Genomic DNA, 19,460 nt, shown 5'->3' on the forward strand with positions numbered 1-19,460 from the left:
CTGACTAGGGAAGGGTGTTGCCTGTCTTCTTAAGAGATGTTCTTTCATTTGCTGTGTGCAATTTATGTCTCTACAAGGCCTTGTCTGAGCATAGGCAGGAAAGATGTCTCAGAAAGATAAAAATCCCAAAGATTTGTGTAACAGATGCCAAAAGAAAACAGTGATGCTGAAAGTACAGCTGCATGTGGCATTGTCCACTGGGCTGGGCATGCATAGCCTGCCCCAGAGAAAGGAGTTCTGTGGGTTAGGCTGGTGGGACCTGTGGTAGGGTCACTGGCAGAAGACAGGAGACACCACCTTGAAACTGTATTAGTGGCAAGAAGATGAAGGAGGGGATCATGCCCCATGCAAAGAAAAGCATTTATCAAGTGTTTTCCACTGAGTTGAGTAAGCAGAACCCCAGCTTCTGAAGTTCAGCCCAAGGCTTTGTTTGATTGGGAATCTGTGGCTTCTGTGCCAGCGTTTGTATTCCTGTGACACCATCAACCAGTCAGGTCCCATCAGCAATCCCAGCTGGCATTAGGAAATGCACAGGAGTGTTTCAGAGATTATCAACTGATACATATATATATATATATATATATATATATATATATATATATATATATATATATGAAACATCAGTCTGACACTCAGGTTGTCTATGCAGATTCCTTGGTGTGGTACCAACCCTTGTGAAAACATCTGGGCTGGGCATTAGTTAACTTGAAAGGTAATTTTGGAGACATTCAGTAAAATCCTTTTGCTAGGAAATTGCAGTAATTGTGGTAATTTCCTTTTAATGATGTGCGTTACATCTCATTAGCAAAAACGTTGTTGGGGGCTGTTTCAGCAGCAATGGTACCGTGTCCTTGCAAGGAGCCACCGAAACATGGGATGTACTTCTCATGCAGAGCTCCTGTGGCTTTGCATCTTCAGCCAAGGCTGGAGGTGAATCACCAGCGCTGGTTTCAACTCAGTTCAGTCGCCCCTGAAATAATGCTGTGATACTGCAATCAAAGGGGGTGGATAATTTTCAGCTGGCTGCTGTGTGCCTCAGCAAGTTGCATAGGAGCTGCAGAAGACTTTGGGTGCTGCTGTGAATGCACCCTTCTTTTGGCCAGTGGAAAGGTTCTTCATAAATCAGATCTGTGGACCTGGAGGTAATTTTTCCTAACAGCCCAGGCTGAAAACTCAAGCCTGTATCCAGCTTCATTTAAATGAATAAAGCTGCTCCTGCTGACTTTTAATGGGGCTGGAGGAAGGGTCCAGGGTAGAAGCCAGTCCATGTTCTTATTGGATTGTGTATTTGCACCCACACACACACAAGAAAGAAATAAAAAATACAGCTTTCATGTTTATTCACAGGCCACAATAAAAATCCGATTTACTTACCCATAGCTGTGGTGGTGCTTGCACATGAAGTGGGGCCTAAAACGCTTTAAATTTAAAGAGTAATAAAAATAAGTAATGAAATACATTCATAATATAGCTAGAAAATATATGCACAATCTCAACCTGATGTAATTGATAATGGATTTAGCAAACTCAGGCTCAGAACAGTGGCTTTATTTTGTAGATGCTATAAGCGGTTTGTATTGCTGAATGAATTGCTAAAAACTCAGCCATCAGATTCCATATATTTTGGATTATTTATTATCTTATTTTGTTTTTTTCCCCTGCCTTCATTAGTAGGTGAGAATAGCCTGATTGTGTGAGTTAGAAGGCTTAAGGACTGCCCCTAGACTCCTCAGATTTTCATGATGGCAAGTGGAGGAATAATAAAATCCCAGTTGGTGCTTTCTGATGTTCTCTGTTACATCCTTCTCTCCTCAGTTAATTTTAACTTTGATAATTCTGTCTGGTAATAATTTGCTTTGGTGTTTGCATGTGATTGAATTATTTTGAAAAGCAAGAGTAAAATGAAGATTAATGTCTCAGGAAAAAGTGGTGGCAGAATAGCTGTGGCCTGATTACCTCCTTTCTGAGTTGATCAGCACCAATTTAGGTGATTTCTAGTTGGTGGCATTTGTCCTCACTGCTATCTTACATGTTGACTTCAAGTACCGTGTTTGAAGGGAAGGGGGGAAGAGTAGGTGTAAGTAGATTACCTGCCTTTAATATGGTCATCCAGGTGAAAAAGGTCACAAAGATTTCTCTAGGTCTTAAAACTGATGGAAGCTTCATTTTGTTTAGTGAAATTTTGTGTGGAATCTCAATTTTTCTATTATCCTTCATATCAAAAGCAGCTACCTAAGGCTGAAGTGTCCCCAGATAAACTCCAACAGGGCAGGGCATGGGCAAGGTTGAACCCTGCAGCTGAGGCTGCCACTCTGATACGCCTGCCAGCTCATTTGGAGAACTTGCATATCTTGAGCCCAGGAGCCTTCAGGAAAAAGCAAGTTTCTGGAAGTATAAGCCATTCTTTGGCAAGTGCAGACACTTCTGCTTTAAGAAAAATCTGCTTTCCTGTTAACTATCCTGATAAGGCTGCTCCTGGAGTACAGCATCTCCATCAACTCTTATCACATCACCCACCAGCAGGATGGTGATGTGCCCAGGATTTTCTACCACTTTAATTTTCACTGCCAAGTCCCAGCCTGATCTGCTTCCTCTTATCACCTGAGTTTCCTGCAGGCTTCCTTGCCCACTGGGCTCCAGCAGTCCACGGCTTTCAGACTGTTTCACAATTACAGACATGCAACTCAAGGATTATCTCCTTACTGTGGAAGGCTTTTGCTTTGTGTTTTTGCAGACCAGTATTCCAGCTTGTATTAAATAACGATCAGCGCTAAGCTGACTGGTACCCTATGATGGTGTTTGTTGGCGCCTGAAAGTCTCAAGGCATTGTTTATGAGTAAAATTTCCACTTTTATTCAAATTCCTGCTAGGGGCCAACTACCTCTTGGGGTCCAAACCACAGAAATGAAATAAAATTCACTGTCACCTGCTCCTTCCTCCAGATCCTTCACTCATTCTGTGTTACTTTGGGCGGCTAAATTGCCAACAAAAATTTGGCACGTTTGTTTTCAGTGATCCAGCCTGTTGTGGTAGTTAGTACCTGCCTTCCCTGTTATCACCTCCAAGGCAGGAGTCAGAGCAGCATTTTGGCACAGGTTTTAAACACCAACATGTTTTAAAAATTTAGCCTGGCATGCATTAATAAAAAAATAAAAAAAGAAAAAAAAAGAAAAGAAAAAACAGGAAAAAATAACACCAAGATATAAACTAGGTAAAGGAAAAAGTTGCGTGTTTTGGGTTGGTTTGTTATTTTTTCCCTAAGTTTAGAAACACCTTTGTGCCTTTCAGAGGTGAACAAATGGTAAATTCAGATTACTCTCCTGAAAAAAAGAAACAATTTCATTTTATGGTTTCTGTTTCCCACTAAGTTGATTTATGTGACTTTCCTGGGAATTTCATTCTGCCTGCGGTCTGTGTGGAAGGACAATTCTGAGAAGAAAAAGCACTGATTTAAGGTTTAGAGGAAAAGCATCGTGTATGTAAAGAACTGTTTAGCCCTCATGGGATAGAAGTACCGTTATCCTTTTGATCTTGATGCTTGCAGTCATATATTCATTGCCAGTCAGGATCAGAAGCCAAACCTTGATCTTGGCTAGGATACTGTATAAATAGGAGCACTGTGGGAGCAGCTTCTCATCCAGTTTTGCAAGACGCAGAGGTAGAGGTGGATGGGGCTCAGTCTTCTTATCTCCTTCAGTGAGAGTGTCTCCACTGGGTTAACCTTCAAGTGACACTGGTGGGATGCTTCAAGCAATAGGTACTTGTTAAAGGGCAGATGTTTTTAGTTTAATTAGAAACAGAGAGCAAATCTGGGACCTGTCCTCTTAGCTGTGCATTAGTATTCTGCACCCTGCCTGTTGCAAAGAGGTCACATTTTGAGGAAGGAACACAGAAAAACAATATAGGCAGCTGTGCACTCTCTGTAGCCATTGTGCTGCTCTGAAAATAATACCCCTTTCACCCAGTGTTGTTGTAGATGCTGTTCTCCTGCTGTGTTCCTTTCATAATTGTCATTTAAATAGCTTAAATAGCTATCTTAGACTAGATTTATCACTGGTCTAAATTTGTCTGTGTCAGGCAAGAGAAGCTGGGTTAGCATTTGGCAATTCAGGTATGTTTTAGAAGCAGCAGACTTATTTAGTTTGAGAAAGAAATATTGATAATATGTGGTAAATTGGCTAATTTTGTCCTCTAGTGTAATTTCCTGAAAGAGAACCAACAGGGTTTAGAATTGATTTGACTAAATAATAAATGATACATTCTCCTACTGCAAGGTAGGCAGCATTTAGTCTATGAATCTTCTGTGGATATGAATGGAAAGACTCTAAATAATACGTGTGCTGGTTATTCTCCCAGGCACTGCTGTACACCAGAGTACAATGTCAGCAGCTTGCACCAGAAAAACATAGAGGTAAATTTAGAGTTTCTTTTGTCTCCCTCTCATTGCTTTACCGATGAACTTCAAAGGAGCTTTCTCCAGACTTTGTTACTTCCAGCTGTGGTTTTAAAGACATGGTGTACCTGTCCACAGCGCTCAGAGAAAGGCTCCAGATTTAAGTTAAGTGCAAGCCTTTGTTACCTTGTCATCAAAAGTTGCAAAGAAGTCCTCCTTATATCTCCTTGTATACGGATTTGAGATTTTTCCTTCTTTCTTGGTCATTTGAGTAGGCTGTGGTAACCCCAGTGTTAAATTAAACACTGGGGCTAATATGTAAAATAACATGCAAAATCTATGTCCAGATTTTTAAATCCAGATGTTATTTTTCAACCTCTGAGTTGACACTAGACACTTTTGCTCAACCATTGATGTTTGCAGGGCCTCTTTGTACAGCTGCAGATGAGGCTGCTAAAGTGCCTGTGCAATAGCCAGAGCTGGCATTAAAATAGATGTTTAAGGTTGAGTTTGGAGCTTGCTGCTGAAATTACCTCTCTAGGTGCTTGTTGTACCTTTGTCTTGTAAGTGCTTTGCCTGCTGCTAGGTTAGCCAAAAGGCACGCAGCAAGCTGTAGGCCATATGGCCAGGCAGATGGATTTTGTGCATCATCAGGTCCCTTTAGAAGTAAAGGCACAACATTAAGGTGAAGCAGCGCTTGTATGTTTGAGCAGTTGACAGCTTAAGCAAGATATGTTTTGTTATGCTTAATAGGTGCTATTTTACATTTCTGTCCAGAGCAGGAAGACGTACTGTGGTGGAAAAGATGCAGCTGAATGGAGGTGGCAAAAGATACTGCTGGATCTGATGTTAATTCAAGTCCTGGGTCTTTTCCTATCTATTACATGTCTCTTACATAATTTGAACATTGGGTAGACAAAACGCTCCACAATTTCTTAAATGTAAGTCTCTGTTAGGATGAAGCTTGCAGGCTTTTCCCCTTTTGGCTTGGTCATGCCTTGGTTAATAGCCCAATTAATTGCTAACTGCCAGTGCATCCATGCCCAAGAGCAATGCATCTTCCTTGGATCTGGTGCTGCCAGAGCTGTTTGGTCCCACCCTGTGGCCCATAAGCTCTGCACTGGTTGAGGGCCAGTCCTGCAGAAGCACTTGGAAATAATTTTGGTCTAAATCTTTATATCTGAGCATAACTCCTGATTTTCAGTCTTGCCCCTCACTTTGCGTGTTCCCTAACAGTGGCTGTTGCTGTTTGCAGATGATGGGAAGCTGTCCATGGAGGAGTTCCAAGCCTTTTTTTCTGATGGGACACTCAATGAAGAAGAACTTGAGAAGCTCTTTCATACCATTGACTCAGACAACACCAAGTAAGTTCCCCCTGCTGACACCCTCACATTTCACAGAGCCTTTGGATCACAGCAAGTAGCTGTGGCTGTGCTGTAACAGTGCTGTTCTGGAGAACTAGGCAAAGTGAAACTTGCTTTGCAGAACTTTGCAAGATGTCCATTTCTGCTTAGTTTGTGCCTCATTGTGATGGCCACTATGACTTCCCTCACTTGGTGGCTTTTTTTCAAGTCGTTTTCTTTATTGCAACCTGATCTGAAATGGTGCTTAGTTTTACCTATGAGGACATTGAAATGGCTTTTCAGCTTTTCCACTTTATCTAAAAGCTTTGCTGTGCTATGACAGGCAACTGTGTGAATCTCCATAAGCATAGTCCTATCCAGCTCTTTTACACATGAAAAACTGGAACGATTTGTGGTCTTGTTTCTTTGTGATGTCTCTATCCCCTGTGCTTGGGCCATGCCTGCTTCACCTCCCATACAAAATACCCCCTGGAAAGCAGTGATTGCTCTAGCACCAAATAGAAGCAGACACTTTCTCTTCAAGGTGAAGTTCAGCTGCACAGAGGCCAGCACAAGCCCTGCAGCCAGTGCTGTAGACGCTTTGCCTCTGCTCTGGTCCCAGCAGGCTGATGTGGCTGTAGTTCTGTCTGCACAAAGCCTGGGCAAGGCAGCAAGGGGATAGATCCATGATCAGCACTGCACTGACTGCATCACAGATTCAATAGCAGCAGGGAAAAGCGATGGCAGGGGAAGGCTTTAGGTGTGCTTAATTTGATGTTACATCAAATTTGAAACTAAATATGGCACCTGACTGCTCTCACTGAGAAGCAAGCTTTCACAGGCTGTGCCAAGCTATCAAATTAAGGTGACAGGCTCATTAACAGCGGATGTTTCCTTCCGCTCCACATGCCTTTGCCATCTCTGCCTCAGTGCCCCCTCTGACTGCCTTTGCTGGGGTCTGAGGCATTTGTGAGCCTTCTGACAACTGTCTGGCACTGATGGTGTTTGGAATTAGCACAAAGCCCCGGTGGAAGCCCCCTTGCTAGCAGGTAGTGATGGTGTGGGCACCAGTGCAAAGACCACAGCTCACTAGTGGGTTTTCTCTTTCCAAGATGACCCCATTTTCAAAAGCCTGAGTAGCTTAGACTGTTAGGAAGTACAGACAAAAGCCAGTGTTGAGTCTTATTCCAGTGTGACTCTTAAAGCTCTGGAGAGATAAAATCTGTCTAAAAGCAGATGAAAAGAGAATGTAATTTCAAATTAGAAGCCTTGCAGCAAGTGCTTTAAAAAAATAGTCTGGTTAATTATGGAGCCTTCTGGCAGCAGGTACAGAGTCTTGCCAGTGTGAGTGGTGCATGCTTTGCACTTATCCAAAAGATCCCCTGATCTGTGTATGCTTCCCAAAGTTAACCCCAAGATCAGAAATGTTAAAGACCAGCTTGGTATATGTTATTCACTGCATCAAGGGAATTGTCATGATCTTGTTACTAAAATTAGCTGGGAATTATCCACCCCTTCAGATGGTTCCTCTTCAATAGACATTAGATACTGTCTTACATCTTTTAGGTCTATTTATTGTGACGTTCCTGGGTGGGCTCTCTATAGACTCTGGGTCTTGGGTGCTCATGTGCCTCTATTCTGAAATAATCTTTAGCATTGACTGAGCTCATCAGTTTTCATCTTGCCTTTGAAAAGATGCAGACGGTCAACTTGTAAACCAGGGTGGACAGGAATTAGTGTGTGTGGGTGTTTATTCTAGTCTTCTTGAAGTGGGAAATTGGATTTCAGGTATTGTAGAGAATCTGCAGCTTTCTCCAAGCCTTAGTAAGGGATGTCTTTAAAATTGGACAGAGAGAAAAGGTGCCATTTCTAAATGATATACAACGGTGCTGCTGGCAAGCGGGGGTTTCTGGGCAGCTCCTGAGCATGGCAAGTGTTCCTATAACTCAATAGTGTTTTTCTTTTGCCAGGCTGGCTTGGTCCAATCATCAATACCCATGAGGGACTGATAGTTGAACAGAGCAGTTTAGCATCTGCTGTTCTTGGCTGAAAGGAAAAGTAATGACTTGGTCACCCTTCCAAGTTAAATCCTTGCATGAAATTGTCACTTGCTTGTTGATTTGGAAAACATTGACACCTACCAGAAATTTGTGAAGTTGAAGGAAGAAACTATTCCTCATTTTTTATCTGCAAGAACTCTTTCAGTCTCCAGAAAACCTATTTCAGAGCCAGGCTTCCTTCTGCAGGAGTGCTTTTCACTATGAAACAAACAGTTTGCTTGACTTCAGTCATGCAGCTCGTACAGTCCTTCAAGTTGTGTGTACTCTTCACCTTGCCCCGTCTTTTGCTCTCTGCACAGTAAATCAGCAGGTCAGTGGGATTTGGGGCAGGAAGGATGCTGCCTTCAGCCTCCACTGTGCCCAAGCACTAGCACTGCAATTTTTAGCATTGCTGCCACTGAGTAAGAGGAATGGAGCTTTCATTTTTCAGGGGAACAGAAGAACAATATTAAGTTTATCTTCCAAAAAGGCTGTTTGAATGCCACTTACTTGCTATTTGATAGAAATTTATTTCTTTTTAAGGCTGTTTTTTGATACTGTTTTATCTCTGTGTTTTTCTCATACTGTCGATCATGTTTGTTTGGTGTGCAAAGCAAAGTTTGGTATTGAAATTACATTACAGCTAGAGTAGAACATGAAGGAAATTATGTTCCTGCTGATTATTAGTAATTGCTGTTACCAGCCAAATTACAAAATGTTGATTCAATTTCCTGGAGTATTTTTAGGAACACGGAACTGCCTTACTGGAGGAGAAAAAATGAATGTCTGTACTGATTTGTTGACTTGCTTTAGTTGGGATGATACTGGAAAGGAGAAAAGTTGGGCAGAGGAGCAGGAAGATGAGTTTAATTTTGGATGCAGGAGTAGCTGAACTAGAGGAGTGTGTGCTTCTGCCTTGGGCATCCCAGTCTCCCAGTGAAACAGCTCGTTGCTAGTAAGGTGAAGTTCGGAAGATGCTGAAATGACCTGAACTGAGATACCCCTAAAGAGCCCAGGGGATTAGTGAGGATCCCTCTTTTTTGTGACTGCCGTGGAAATGTCTCAAGGATGTTAATGTGGCATGTTGGACACAGGCTCCAAACACCCACCCTAGGGTTTATTACCCAGTATAAGAGAACCTGCCATCCATGGTAGGGTACAAAGAGTGTGCTTGTAGTGTACAAGTCCCACCATCACTAGTTATTTCATCTGGAAGCAGGAATGTGCATAATGTGTCACTTATTTCACTTGGGTTTTTTTTGGCAAAGTTATCCTCATAACCTGCTGTTGCTTATAAAAGGATGATCAAGTGGGATTTTTCTTTCTGTTGCTCACACTGGCTGCCCTCCTTCCCTTCTCCCAGCTGAAGCAGGAAGCAAAAGCAAGACTTTGCTAAGTGGTTTTTTTAAGCTGCTATTTCAGGAGGTTTCAGCAGTGCTTTATGGGGAGCTGCCTGAAGATTACTGGGGAGGTAATGATATGTCATTAATAATATCAATGCTACTGGAATGCATAAATTAAGTGTATGATATGTAAACACACATATTTAAATATGTATGTTTGGTTTGGTGGCAGAACAGGGCTTTAGAAAACATTAGATTGGTGGTCGCCCTGGAAATCCTCTTATATTTGCAGACTGTTCCTAACAATATATATCAAAAGTCATTGCAAATGGAAATTAAAAAAAGTTGTAGGATCACAAATGACCAGATGGAGCCCTTTAAAAATATTACTGTGATACTGGAAGAGACTTGCTTTGTCTGACCCACAGTTACCATCTTCTTCCAGCTCCCTGAGCCAGCACTTAGATCCACTCTGCATCCCACTGGAAGGAAGGAGCACCTCTCAGCCCTAGTGAAAGTAGGGGGAGGTCAGATGGGGCTGTTGAACAAACAAACTTAGTTCTGGCACAGGATTTTAAGAATTCCCTTACTAACCTTTGTATTTTTCATACCTGCAGAGGACAATCCTCCTCACTGGAGCAGGACTTCTCGAATGAGCTGTACAGTTCCATTCACAAGTTGCCAAGAACACGGCATTAGCATTCCGCTGCTCTGCTGTTTGGTAACTCTTCTTTAGACTTACAGCTATTCTTTTAATGGCTTTGTTTCCCCCATCTCTCTAAATGAGCTCTTCTCTCCAGTGACAAACACTAGGAAAGGTTGGATTGTGCATGTAGAATAATTAACAGAAGCATTATTGCCTCTCAGAAGCCTGTCACAGCTTCACCAGGCTGTCACATTTGCTGGAAGATTGTGACAAATGGAGAGCTGAAGGCAATGGGGTTCTCTAGCCTATACAGCTCCAGCCGCATGCCACCTCCTGCCCTTCATGGCAGTTACCTGTCAAGGGCTGGTAGTCCAGAGGGGCAATGATGGGGGATAGATGGGAAAATTGATCACCATACCACTGCATGCTGAACAACATCCTTCTTGGAAACATGGAACCACTCGCCTCCCAACCCCATTGCTGCTCAGATAGCACAGGGAGCTGTATTATAAAGCGGAGTAATTTGGGGTTGCTTTGGGGCACAGGGATGTAGTGGGGCACAGTCAGGGCAGCTACCAGCTGGAGTTTGTGTGTTCAACCCCAGAGCAAGGGGAGGCATGGCTGCCCAGGGCCACGCTGGATTCAGGTGGTGATGCTGATGAGCTGCTCTGCCTGCACAAATTAGTCCTGCTGTGGAGCGGAGCATGTTAGCCTGGAGAGCACTGTTCTTTCCAGGAGGGGTGGATTTAGCACCAAGCATTTTCAAGAGCCCTGCAGTGCCTACATGGACAGGGTGGGAACTTTGGGCTGCTTTGTCAGGGAGATAGGGTGCACCTGGCCCTGCGTGAGTGTTTAAATGGCTTCAATTCCAGACATAGCTGTTGTGGGGCAACCTGCTGCCTGGCAAAGTGAAGCTGGCTGAGATGGCTCCAGCCATGGACTGATGCGGTGGGACAGCTGCTCCTCAGGGCCCGGCTGCCAGCCCTGCTTCCTTAAGGATGATGGAAGCAGAGCAGAAGAGGAAGAACAAGTCTATATTTCACTGGCTGTTACTTCTGCAGGAAAAACTGTGAAGACTATGTTAGCACTAATGAGCAGGAGCAAGCTGTCTCCTGCAGTTGTGACTTGGTTACAGTGTGTGTTTTGAGCTGGAGGCAGGCGTGCAGAGCATGACTGCCAATGCTGAGGCCTCTAAGGACAGGGAGGGAGTACAGCAGCATGTGCTCCTCCTGTCCTGCATCCCCAGTACCCATCCTCACCTAACTCAGCTGGGAATAATCCCACAGTTCTTGTCTGATTTCTACCCACTGCAGACATCATCAGGGCATTTACAGGGCCAGAAGCTCTCAAAATTAGGCTGATAGTTTGCAAGGATTAGTTCTGTTTCTCTGTTACTTTGATTGCATGAATACACAGATAATAAAACTGGTTTATGTTTGACCCTGTGGTTGTGCCTGCGACTATGGAGCTTACTGCTCTACAATGGTGCGTATCATCCAAAGAGTGAGAGGAGATGCCAGCAATGTGCTGCCTGTGTAGTTGCGGGTCTGGACTGATGCTATTAATCACCAGAGGAGCCAAAGCAAGATGTCTCGGTAGAAGCCCTACAGCTCTGTCTTGGTGGTACCCTGAGCTCTAAAAACTGCTGCTATGGTGTTGTGTAAGAGCAATGTGGTATTCTGGTGGGGTCAAAGACAAAGGTGAAGGTGATAAAAATCTGTTCCTGAGTATTAAGCAAGGAATAGCTTGCTAGGAAGCTAAAGCTACACCTTGTGCTTCAGCTGATAACCTGGGCAGAAATGGAACATCACATCATCAGAAACGAACATGAGGCTCTTCATATCCTCCTTCCAGCATACAACCCTGCTCCACACCTGGACACCTTCAGTAGCTTTGATCATGTAGCAGCCTTCTGTCCTTCTGCTCCAGTACTTATTTTCCCCTGATGGAAAAGATCATTGTTACCACTTTATTTGGATAGCACAGTCCCTGCTGGCGTACCCTCTGAGATGGCATTGCCACAACCTACATCAGGTCTGGTGCCCTTTGGTGTGAGGAGGCTCTACCTGATAGAGCCCACCGTGGACAGGGAGACAGCAGTGCCCAGCTGCCCATGCTTTTCTTCAGGTTTCTTTGGTCCAGTCATCTCAAATTTGAACAGGAAGTGCTTCCATTTATTGGGCAAGGACCAGTGATGATTATGACTGAGTGGTTTCTTTTTCTGTCACCCCCGTGTCTGTGTCTGTCCCATCCCATCCGTCCCCCCTCCCCAATCCAATCCTGGCTATTTGCATTGCAAACCTGATTCAGCCAAGTGCCAGGTTTGTCTGGGAGCCTATGCCCACACTATGGAGATGGATGTGCCCATTGAAACCAACTTAATTTTTGAATATTGAATGTTTTCAATTAGCTCTCTGGGAAACAAACTATGGGTGGTATGATCAGCTGAGGTTTTGATTAACTGATTCAAGAGACAGTTCTTGTCTCTTCTGAAAGAGACAAAATGATTGCACAAAAATTATACGTCTGGCTGTAATTTCTGGCTCCCAAGAGTGTGGGCATTTGGTGGATTTTGTTATTTCTGTTTATGTGGAAGCTGTTTTTCGAGTCATAGCTTATTCTTCACTGTGCCAACATGTCACTTAAACTGTGCTGTGTTCTGCTTTTCACTTAAGTGAAGAAATACTTTGTGCCAAAGCTGGTGCTCAACAGCTGTGTGCTGACAGAGCTGCAAAACATCTTGGTCTCACCAAAGAAAAGAAGCTTTTAAAACAAAACACACCGTGGAAGAGCCATCAGGCCGTGCATCAGGCAGCCCTATCTGAATCCTGATTAGGCTTTAACATGCTTGTGGGTGTTGTTGGCTTTTAACAAAGCAGCTGGGAAAATACTACTGAACTGGCCAGACTGGGAAAACACTGGTGGGTTCAAAGGCTGAGTGGTGGACAGGAGCCGACCCAGACAACTTTCTGTTTCTTTGGTTTTTAAATAATTTTATCAAGCACTCCATGGCAGGAGTGCTATGTTGTGATTTTTTAAATGAGCATTGTAGATTGAAACCATTCTTTTCCTTCCTGGTTTGTTTTTATATGTATATATATGTGTGTGTGTGTATGTATGTATATATATGTGTGTGTGTGTGTATGTATATATAAGTATGTATGTATTGTTGTGGTTTAAGCCCTGTCAGCAACTCAGCCACGCAGTCTGCTCTCTCACTCCCCTCCATTTCCTCCCCCCCCCAACTCCCGGAGGGATGGGGAGGAGAATTGAAAGAATGTAACTCCCAAGGGTTGAGATAAGAACAGCCCAGTAACTAAGGTATAACACAAACCACTGCTGCTGCTACCAATAATAATTATGATAAGGGAAATAACAAGGGAAGAGAATACAACTGCTCACCACCCACTGACTGATACCCAGTCCGACCCCAGCAGTGATCTCCCCCTTCTGGGTAACTGCCCCCAGTTTATATAGTGAGCATCATGTGCTGTGGTATGGAATACCCCTTTGGCTAGTTTGGGTCAGGTGTCCTGTCTCTGCTTCCTCCCAGCTTCTCCTCCTCCCTGACAGAGCATAAGACTCAGAAAGTCCTTGGTCAGAGTAAACATTTCTGAGCACCAACTAAAAACATCGGTGTTATCAGCATTGTTCCCAGGCCGAAAGTCAAAAACACAGCACTGCACCAGCTACTAAGAAGGAGAAAAATGACTGCTCCCACTGAACCCAGGACAATGTATGTATGAGTTGTTTTTTTTCCTGCTTACAGAATCCCTGTTGGGCAAACCCAAAATATTACAGTAACTACCCCAGGAAGAGAGTTGACATTACCAAACAGCCCAAATGCATCACAAACAGTTGGTACTTAAAGATCTGTCTTGACACTGATCAACTTGAACAAGCCTGAGAGCAAAATTGATGCGTTATTAACTCAGATACAGCTGCTGTATTTACTGTTGGTGAAATGCATAGGAGAGCTGGAAAGCTCAGTTTACAAGCAGGCTGTGATCAGGATGCAGGGTGAAGATACTGGCTCTGTGTGGGACCAGGATGCCAAAAGTAACTAATCAATTATGTCACTGCAACACCATGAAAACACCACCAGAAAATCATGCTGTGTTTCCGAAGCTGGTGGAAATACCCTGAGGGCAAAGCGGGGTTGCTTGTGCTGCCTCTCTGCTGGTGTGTACAAGCCATCCTTCCAAGGATTATAGTCCCAGGTTTGCCTGGCGCTGTCTGGGGATAAATTAAATGAAAGCTCATACAGCCTGGTGTATATACAGTCTGGGCCCAAATGTGTGTGTAACAATTGGCAACTTACTTAATAAATTTGGAGGTGCTGTCCCTCCTAGCAGCTAAGTTCCCATAATTAAACATGCCTTTTCTTTGATGTGAGCAGATTTTCAACATCAGTCATCCATCCCCTCCCAAAAGAAGAGGGTTTAGATGCAATTCATTAGGGATTTGGCACGCACAGAGACTTTGAAAATGTTTAGTACTGTACTAAATGTACTGCTTTACTTAAGATGGTTACTGTGCTTAGAAATTAACTGTTGGATTGAGCTTAGTAAATCAGTGTGCCGCCTTGTTGCGTTTTTCAGGATATCAATTGCACTGCAAACAGGCTTTTTATTGTGTTGTCTTCTTGTTCAAAGTTTTTATGAGCTTTTTCAAGAGACTTTTCCTTTGTGAGTGAATGGTTAGAGGTTCTGGCAGCCTGTGACAAAGCAGAGAGGCGAGACATTGATCATTTTTAATATAGTGTGAAATGGTTTTACAAAGTACAAAGCCAGATGCAAGAGGAGAATGTCTTAATCACCCAAATCAAAATATGAGAAACAACTCTACCTATTTTTGCTCTTAGCATGCATATCCTGTGGTGTCCCCAGTCCATAGTGCCTCTGTGGGGTGGCCATGGGCAGCAAGGTGCCGTGCTCTGTGGAGGGCAGGCAATGAGAGCAGCAGTGGGGCATCTCTGCTTTGGGATTCTGTTGCACTGCATGGAGTTTGGGGATCTGGTTTCATGATCAGCACTTTGCAGAAAATGACACCTTTATGCTGCATTTTTGATGTTAATTTACTGAAGGGCAGAGCCTCACTGATGCTGAGCCCGGCTCATCAGCGGTACCCAGACCCCAGCTCCGGAGCTGTGTGACAAAGCAAGACAGTCTGGCACCAGCTGACAGCCTGAAATGCCATATTGCAGTTGCTGATGAATGAACAAACAAATGTCTGGTACTATGCAAGTGCCAGTTTATTGCCCCTGTCTTTTTTAAAGTGACATTTATATATCATTTATAACTAGTGAGAGCTTAGAGCATGTTTCCCAACATCATCCAGGCCATTTGTTTCATTTTTACCCATATTCAGACACTTTTCTTGGTGCCCTTGATGATTAGAGGTAGGTGTTTTGTTCTATCAAATACTTCACTATGTAGAAAATGTTATTTTTGTTGTCTTGAAACTATTGATGAAAACATCTGGTCTGCATCAGGAATGGTTTGCAGGGACTTTCTGGGGATGTGAGAGGGCAAGTGGGGGTTTCACCATGCTGTTTCTGATCTGTACCTGCATCTGTAGGTAGGAAATCAGGTTGCACAGGGCAGGCTGGCGTCATGTAGGAGCTGTTGCTTCATAAATATCTGTGGCTGCAGAATGCGTCAGTATGCCAAAGAAGTGAGAAGCTGAACCAGGCTTGAAATGGAGCAACAGTCTTTTAAAATGAAACTAAGCAAATAATGTGTAATGTAGTAATGGTCTTTATGGTAGATATTGATTCCCTGTAAGGAGTCAGAAACTCTGAGCTGTGCTGCAGAAAGCCTGTTAAAAAGGAGGGATGTTTAATCCACCCCACTCTGACAAAGTGCCCATGCTGGTTTTATCAGCTGCAAAAGTCAAAGCAGGAATATTGCTGTTAGCAGGTGTTATGGCCAAACGAAGCCCCAGCATGGATATATGGCCTCATGCTCATCTTGTCTTACACCGCTGCACAGCCATGGGTTGGGGAATGGGGTACTTGGTCCATGGAGGCTGTCAGGGTTACTTGTGGGGGCCCCTGAGAGAGCGTGAGCTGTCATTGCAGAAGAGTTTTCCCTTTTCCAAACCCAGGAAAGTGCACACCGAAAGCCATTCCTCAGGGACCGTGATGAGCGTGAAGCTGTAGCAGAGGCAAGAGTATCTGCCAGGAGAGGTGGGTGTGGATCCTGTAGGAAAAGACCAGCAGCTGAGATAGGGGCAGGGGAGGCTGGGATTCCTTTGGCTGCTATATCTATGACTTGGCTTTAATGGTTTTGGACTGTGGAGGTGCTGTTTAGCGAGTTTAATAGCCTCTTTGCATCATTTTTGTGAGTTTTGTTCCTGCTATGAGGAACCAGAGCCCTGATTGCCAGCTTGCTGTGGCTAGAGATATCAAAGTTCAGACTGACATATGTTATGAATACTTGTCTATGTCATTTGAAGCTGCAGCTGGCTGGCCATGGACAGCCATGACATGTGGTTTATACTGTTTCCTTGCATCTGGCACCTTAGATTTTGGAAGTCTTTTATTTATGTCATATGATAAGAATGGTTTTGTTTGCTTTTTGGTGTTGGTTTGGCTTTTTTTTTTAAAGCAAGTGGGCAGGTGAAGGAGGTTCTCAGGTAGATCTGGGAAGGATTTAGCAGGGTTATCCAGGAGAGTACAATGCTGGGCTTGGAAAGTTGCTTAGTTCTTTAGAATGAAAGTTACTCTGATTCTGGCCGGCATTCAGTATTTGCTATTGTTCTTGCTCTGCCTGGAATAACTTCCGTCACTCTGGGGTTTGTGTGAAAATTTTTCTTTGAGTTAGAAACTAATGATCAAGAGTGACCATCCATGACCCCTTAGTAGGCATCTGGATGTAAATTTTCCACTTCTGAGATGTTGAGATAACACAGCACTGTTACTGCTGGGACTAAAAGCGATATCATCAGATATAATAATACTTCCCAGCTGCACATGTTGTTTTTTAGTCTTTCCTAAAGCAAAATGAGTTTTGCAGGTGGCTAACGCTAGAGGATGATTTGTTTCCATGCTCATTTGAAGCCTTGTAGAAAACCCAAAGCTGTGAATAGAAGATGGAAATAAAAGGAGAACATGATTTCAGAAAACCCTCCATTTTCTGTGCCGGTGAAGCAACTAAGCTGTGTGGCTTCTGGTGCAAAAGAAAATCTGCTGAAGTAAAAGGGCTGTTATCTTCAGTGGAAGCCGATCAGGTGTTGAGTGGCATTTGAGCAGCACATCCAGGCAGCTATTTGCATGAGAAATACACTGTGAAGATGAGACTTCGATGTATTTGCAACTTCTGAATTCCCATTATGTTTCTGATTGTGCTGCAGGAGCACCTTTCCCTTAGCTGAGCAGAACCTCAGAAGGGAATTTCACCCTCTGCTCTTCCCTGGGATAAAGTCTCAAAGATGGCAACATGTTTCAAGAAAGGCAGGTAGAGAAGTAAAAAAGCTTCTAAGTACCTTGAGCTCATGGAAAAGCTGCAGAAAGTTGATACATGGGCAACTCTGGTGAAAGCCCATCGGTGGGATAATCTACAATCAATCAGGGATGCAGAGAGGCAAAGCTGTGACTTCCCAAGGATCTTCATTAGCCCAGGCACCCATTAAATTGTGTTTTAATACTGGGTGGTTTTTTTCTGGGGACGGGAATGTATTTCTCTCTGGAGTAAGCAGGAGGCACAGCGATTACTCTGGGCAGCCTCTTCCTCTTTCTGGTCATGCAGCAGTAATTAATCCCTGGGCTCTTAATTAAGCCCACTGAAGAGATGCTCACAGTGTGGTTGTTGCTCTTTAAACTGCCACATCCAAGGGAGGAGTATCACACTTGGAGAACTTTTCTTTCTTTGAGATAATTGGATGTGAACCAGCAGGGAAAATTATTTCCCTGTTGCCAGTATGGTTATCAGGTCAAATTATCTCAGTGTATTTAAATGGTGGTGGATGGTGAGCAATGAACAGTCCTTTTAGTGACCAAATTGACTTATGACTTGGAGTTTGCTTTTTCAGAAGGTGCTCTAGGTCGAAAGCTGAGCTTTTATGTTTGGTTCCTATTTCTGTCAGAGAAATTAGGTCCCAAGTACCAAATGAAGGATCTCCAAAGAATATCTTTGCCTTGGAAAGTAATCTCAAAAGGTGCACATCCCCAGCAAGATGACAGATGCAAGATTGTTGCTGCTCCACGTTATAGTTTCTGTGGTCAGAAAACAGGGAAAAACCCCTGACACCAAAAAGACTTGTATTTTCTTAATTTTTTTCTCCTTTGAAAGAAAGGCTTTTGTTTTGGAAAGAGATCAGATAGATGTGGCTTTTACTATGCAGAAAAAAAAAATGTATAAGAAATCTTTACAATTTCTTATTTAAACTTCCACTTGAACATAATTATATTTTGCTTAGTTAGGTTATGGCTTCAGGAAGTTCTTTAATTAGTCACACTATTAATGTAAGAAAGCTTAAAAGTTAATTTGCAGCCAAGTGCTTTGGTAGCTGAAAGATGATTTTATATTATTATTATTATTATTATTAATATGAAAAAATGGGAACAGCTTGTCATAATTTTTCTTTTTAGTTTATTGTGACTTACAGGAACATTAAATAATTGCCAGCTGAAAAAAAGATTGGTAACTGATACTCACCTAAATCTTTTCCTGTCAAAGGGCTTTTTGATGTTTGACTGCTCTGAAGGGCAATCCTATGATGAAGCGTTAAGGACTGTGAGGGTGTTTGTGGGGAGCTGCCACCTCCTATTTTACAAGGCTTGAAACCCAGATACTGAATACCTGCATCATAATATCTTACTGGCATCACCCATAGTCTGGTTAGTTCCATTAAGTTACCAGAGCAGCTTGTGGACTGTTTTGGAGCTGGGTTTTTGCAACATCCCTTGCGTTGTGTGTTCTCCTGTGCAGTGCCCACGTTGGGCAGCAAAACCAGCTTGTAACACTGATGGGACCGTGGCTGCATGTCAGTGATGCTTCTAGTTGGGCACACTCCCACCGGATGGAAACATCATAGGAAATGCCCTGAGTTGTGTTCAAGTACCCATTGATTTCTCCTTACAAATTTTCATCTGAACATTATCGTATTTTTTTTATTGTTGGTTTATGACTTCAGTAATTTCTTTAATTAGGCTTAGTCATAATACAAGATGATAGCTTAAAATTAAAAGCAGCTTCTCAGCCAAATTAACATTCAAGCACAATTAGGTTGAATGATAAGATGGTGGGATGTGAGGAAATAAAAGTCCTTTTTTGGCAGCAGCAGATCAATTACTACAGTGCAAAGCAATGTAGAAAACAAGAGCAGATTTTTTTTTTCTCAGTAACATGCTCTATAACCCTGCAACCCATAACCACTTCACTAAGTACTTAATTACACAAAGTGGTTTCTGAACAATTATTTAAGCACTTTGTGGGGAATTCTGTTGTAAAACTGACTCCTGTGTATGCGTCTGAAAGTATCAATTGACTTCCCAGGCTCTGGGCTGGAGAGAACTTGAATGAAAGACCAACCACGATCCTTGGTCAGACTTGGGGCTCTGCCAGTGCTGGAAATGAATCTTCTGAATATTCTCTGCCTGTGAATTGCTGAGGCTCCATGTTAGCAATCACATGCTACCAAAGTGTTGCGGACTATTCAGTCAGGAGTCATCTCTTGTGGGTAGTGTTTTGG

The 19,460-nt window shown here is 43.1% G+C and overlaps 2 protein-coding genes across 6 annotated transcripts in view; one reads left to right on the forward strand and one right to left on the reverse strand.

Moving 5' to 3' along the window:
• The window catches only part of HSDL1 (hydroxysteroid dehydrogenase like 1), a 157,185-nt gene that overhangs the window by 68,346 nt on the left and 69,379 nt on the right, over positions 1–19,460 (reverse strand). The window lies entirely within an intron of this gene.
• Positions 1–19,460, forward strand: part of NECAB2 (N-terminal EF-hand calcium binding protein 2) — a 100,300-nt gene that overhangs the window by 50,691 nt on the left and 30,149 nt on the right. For 4 of the 5 annotated variants that reach the window (XM_062609209.1, XM_062609206.1, XM_062609207.1 and 1 more), the window contains one exon: positions 5,649–5,757. In XM_062609209.1, the coding sequence (XP_062465193.1) occupies positions 5,649–5,757 (109 nt within the window). Of the gene's footprint in view, positions 1–3,279; positions 4,412–5,648; positions 5,758–19,460 lie in introns of those variants that run through there. The other variant, XM_062609208.1, reaches the window with a different exon arrangement.

This window comes from Pezoporus occidentalis, unplaced genomic scaffold (assembly GCF_034315485.1).
Source record: "Pezoporus occidentalis ecotype Australia unplaced genomic scaffold, CSIRO_AGI_Poc_V1 ctg135, whole genome shotgun sequence".
Taxonomy (NCBI): domain Eukaryota; kingdom Metazoa; phylum Chordata; class Aves; order Psittaciformes; family Psittacidae; genus Pezoporus; species Pezoporus occidentalis.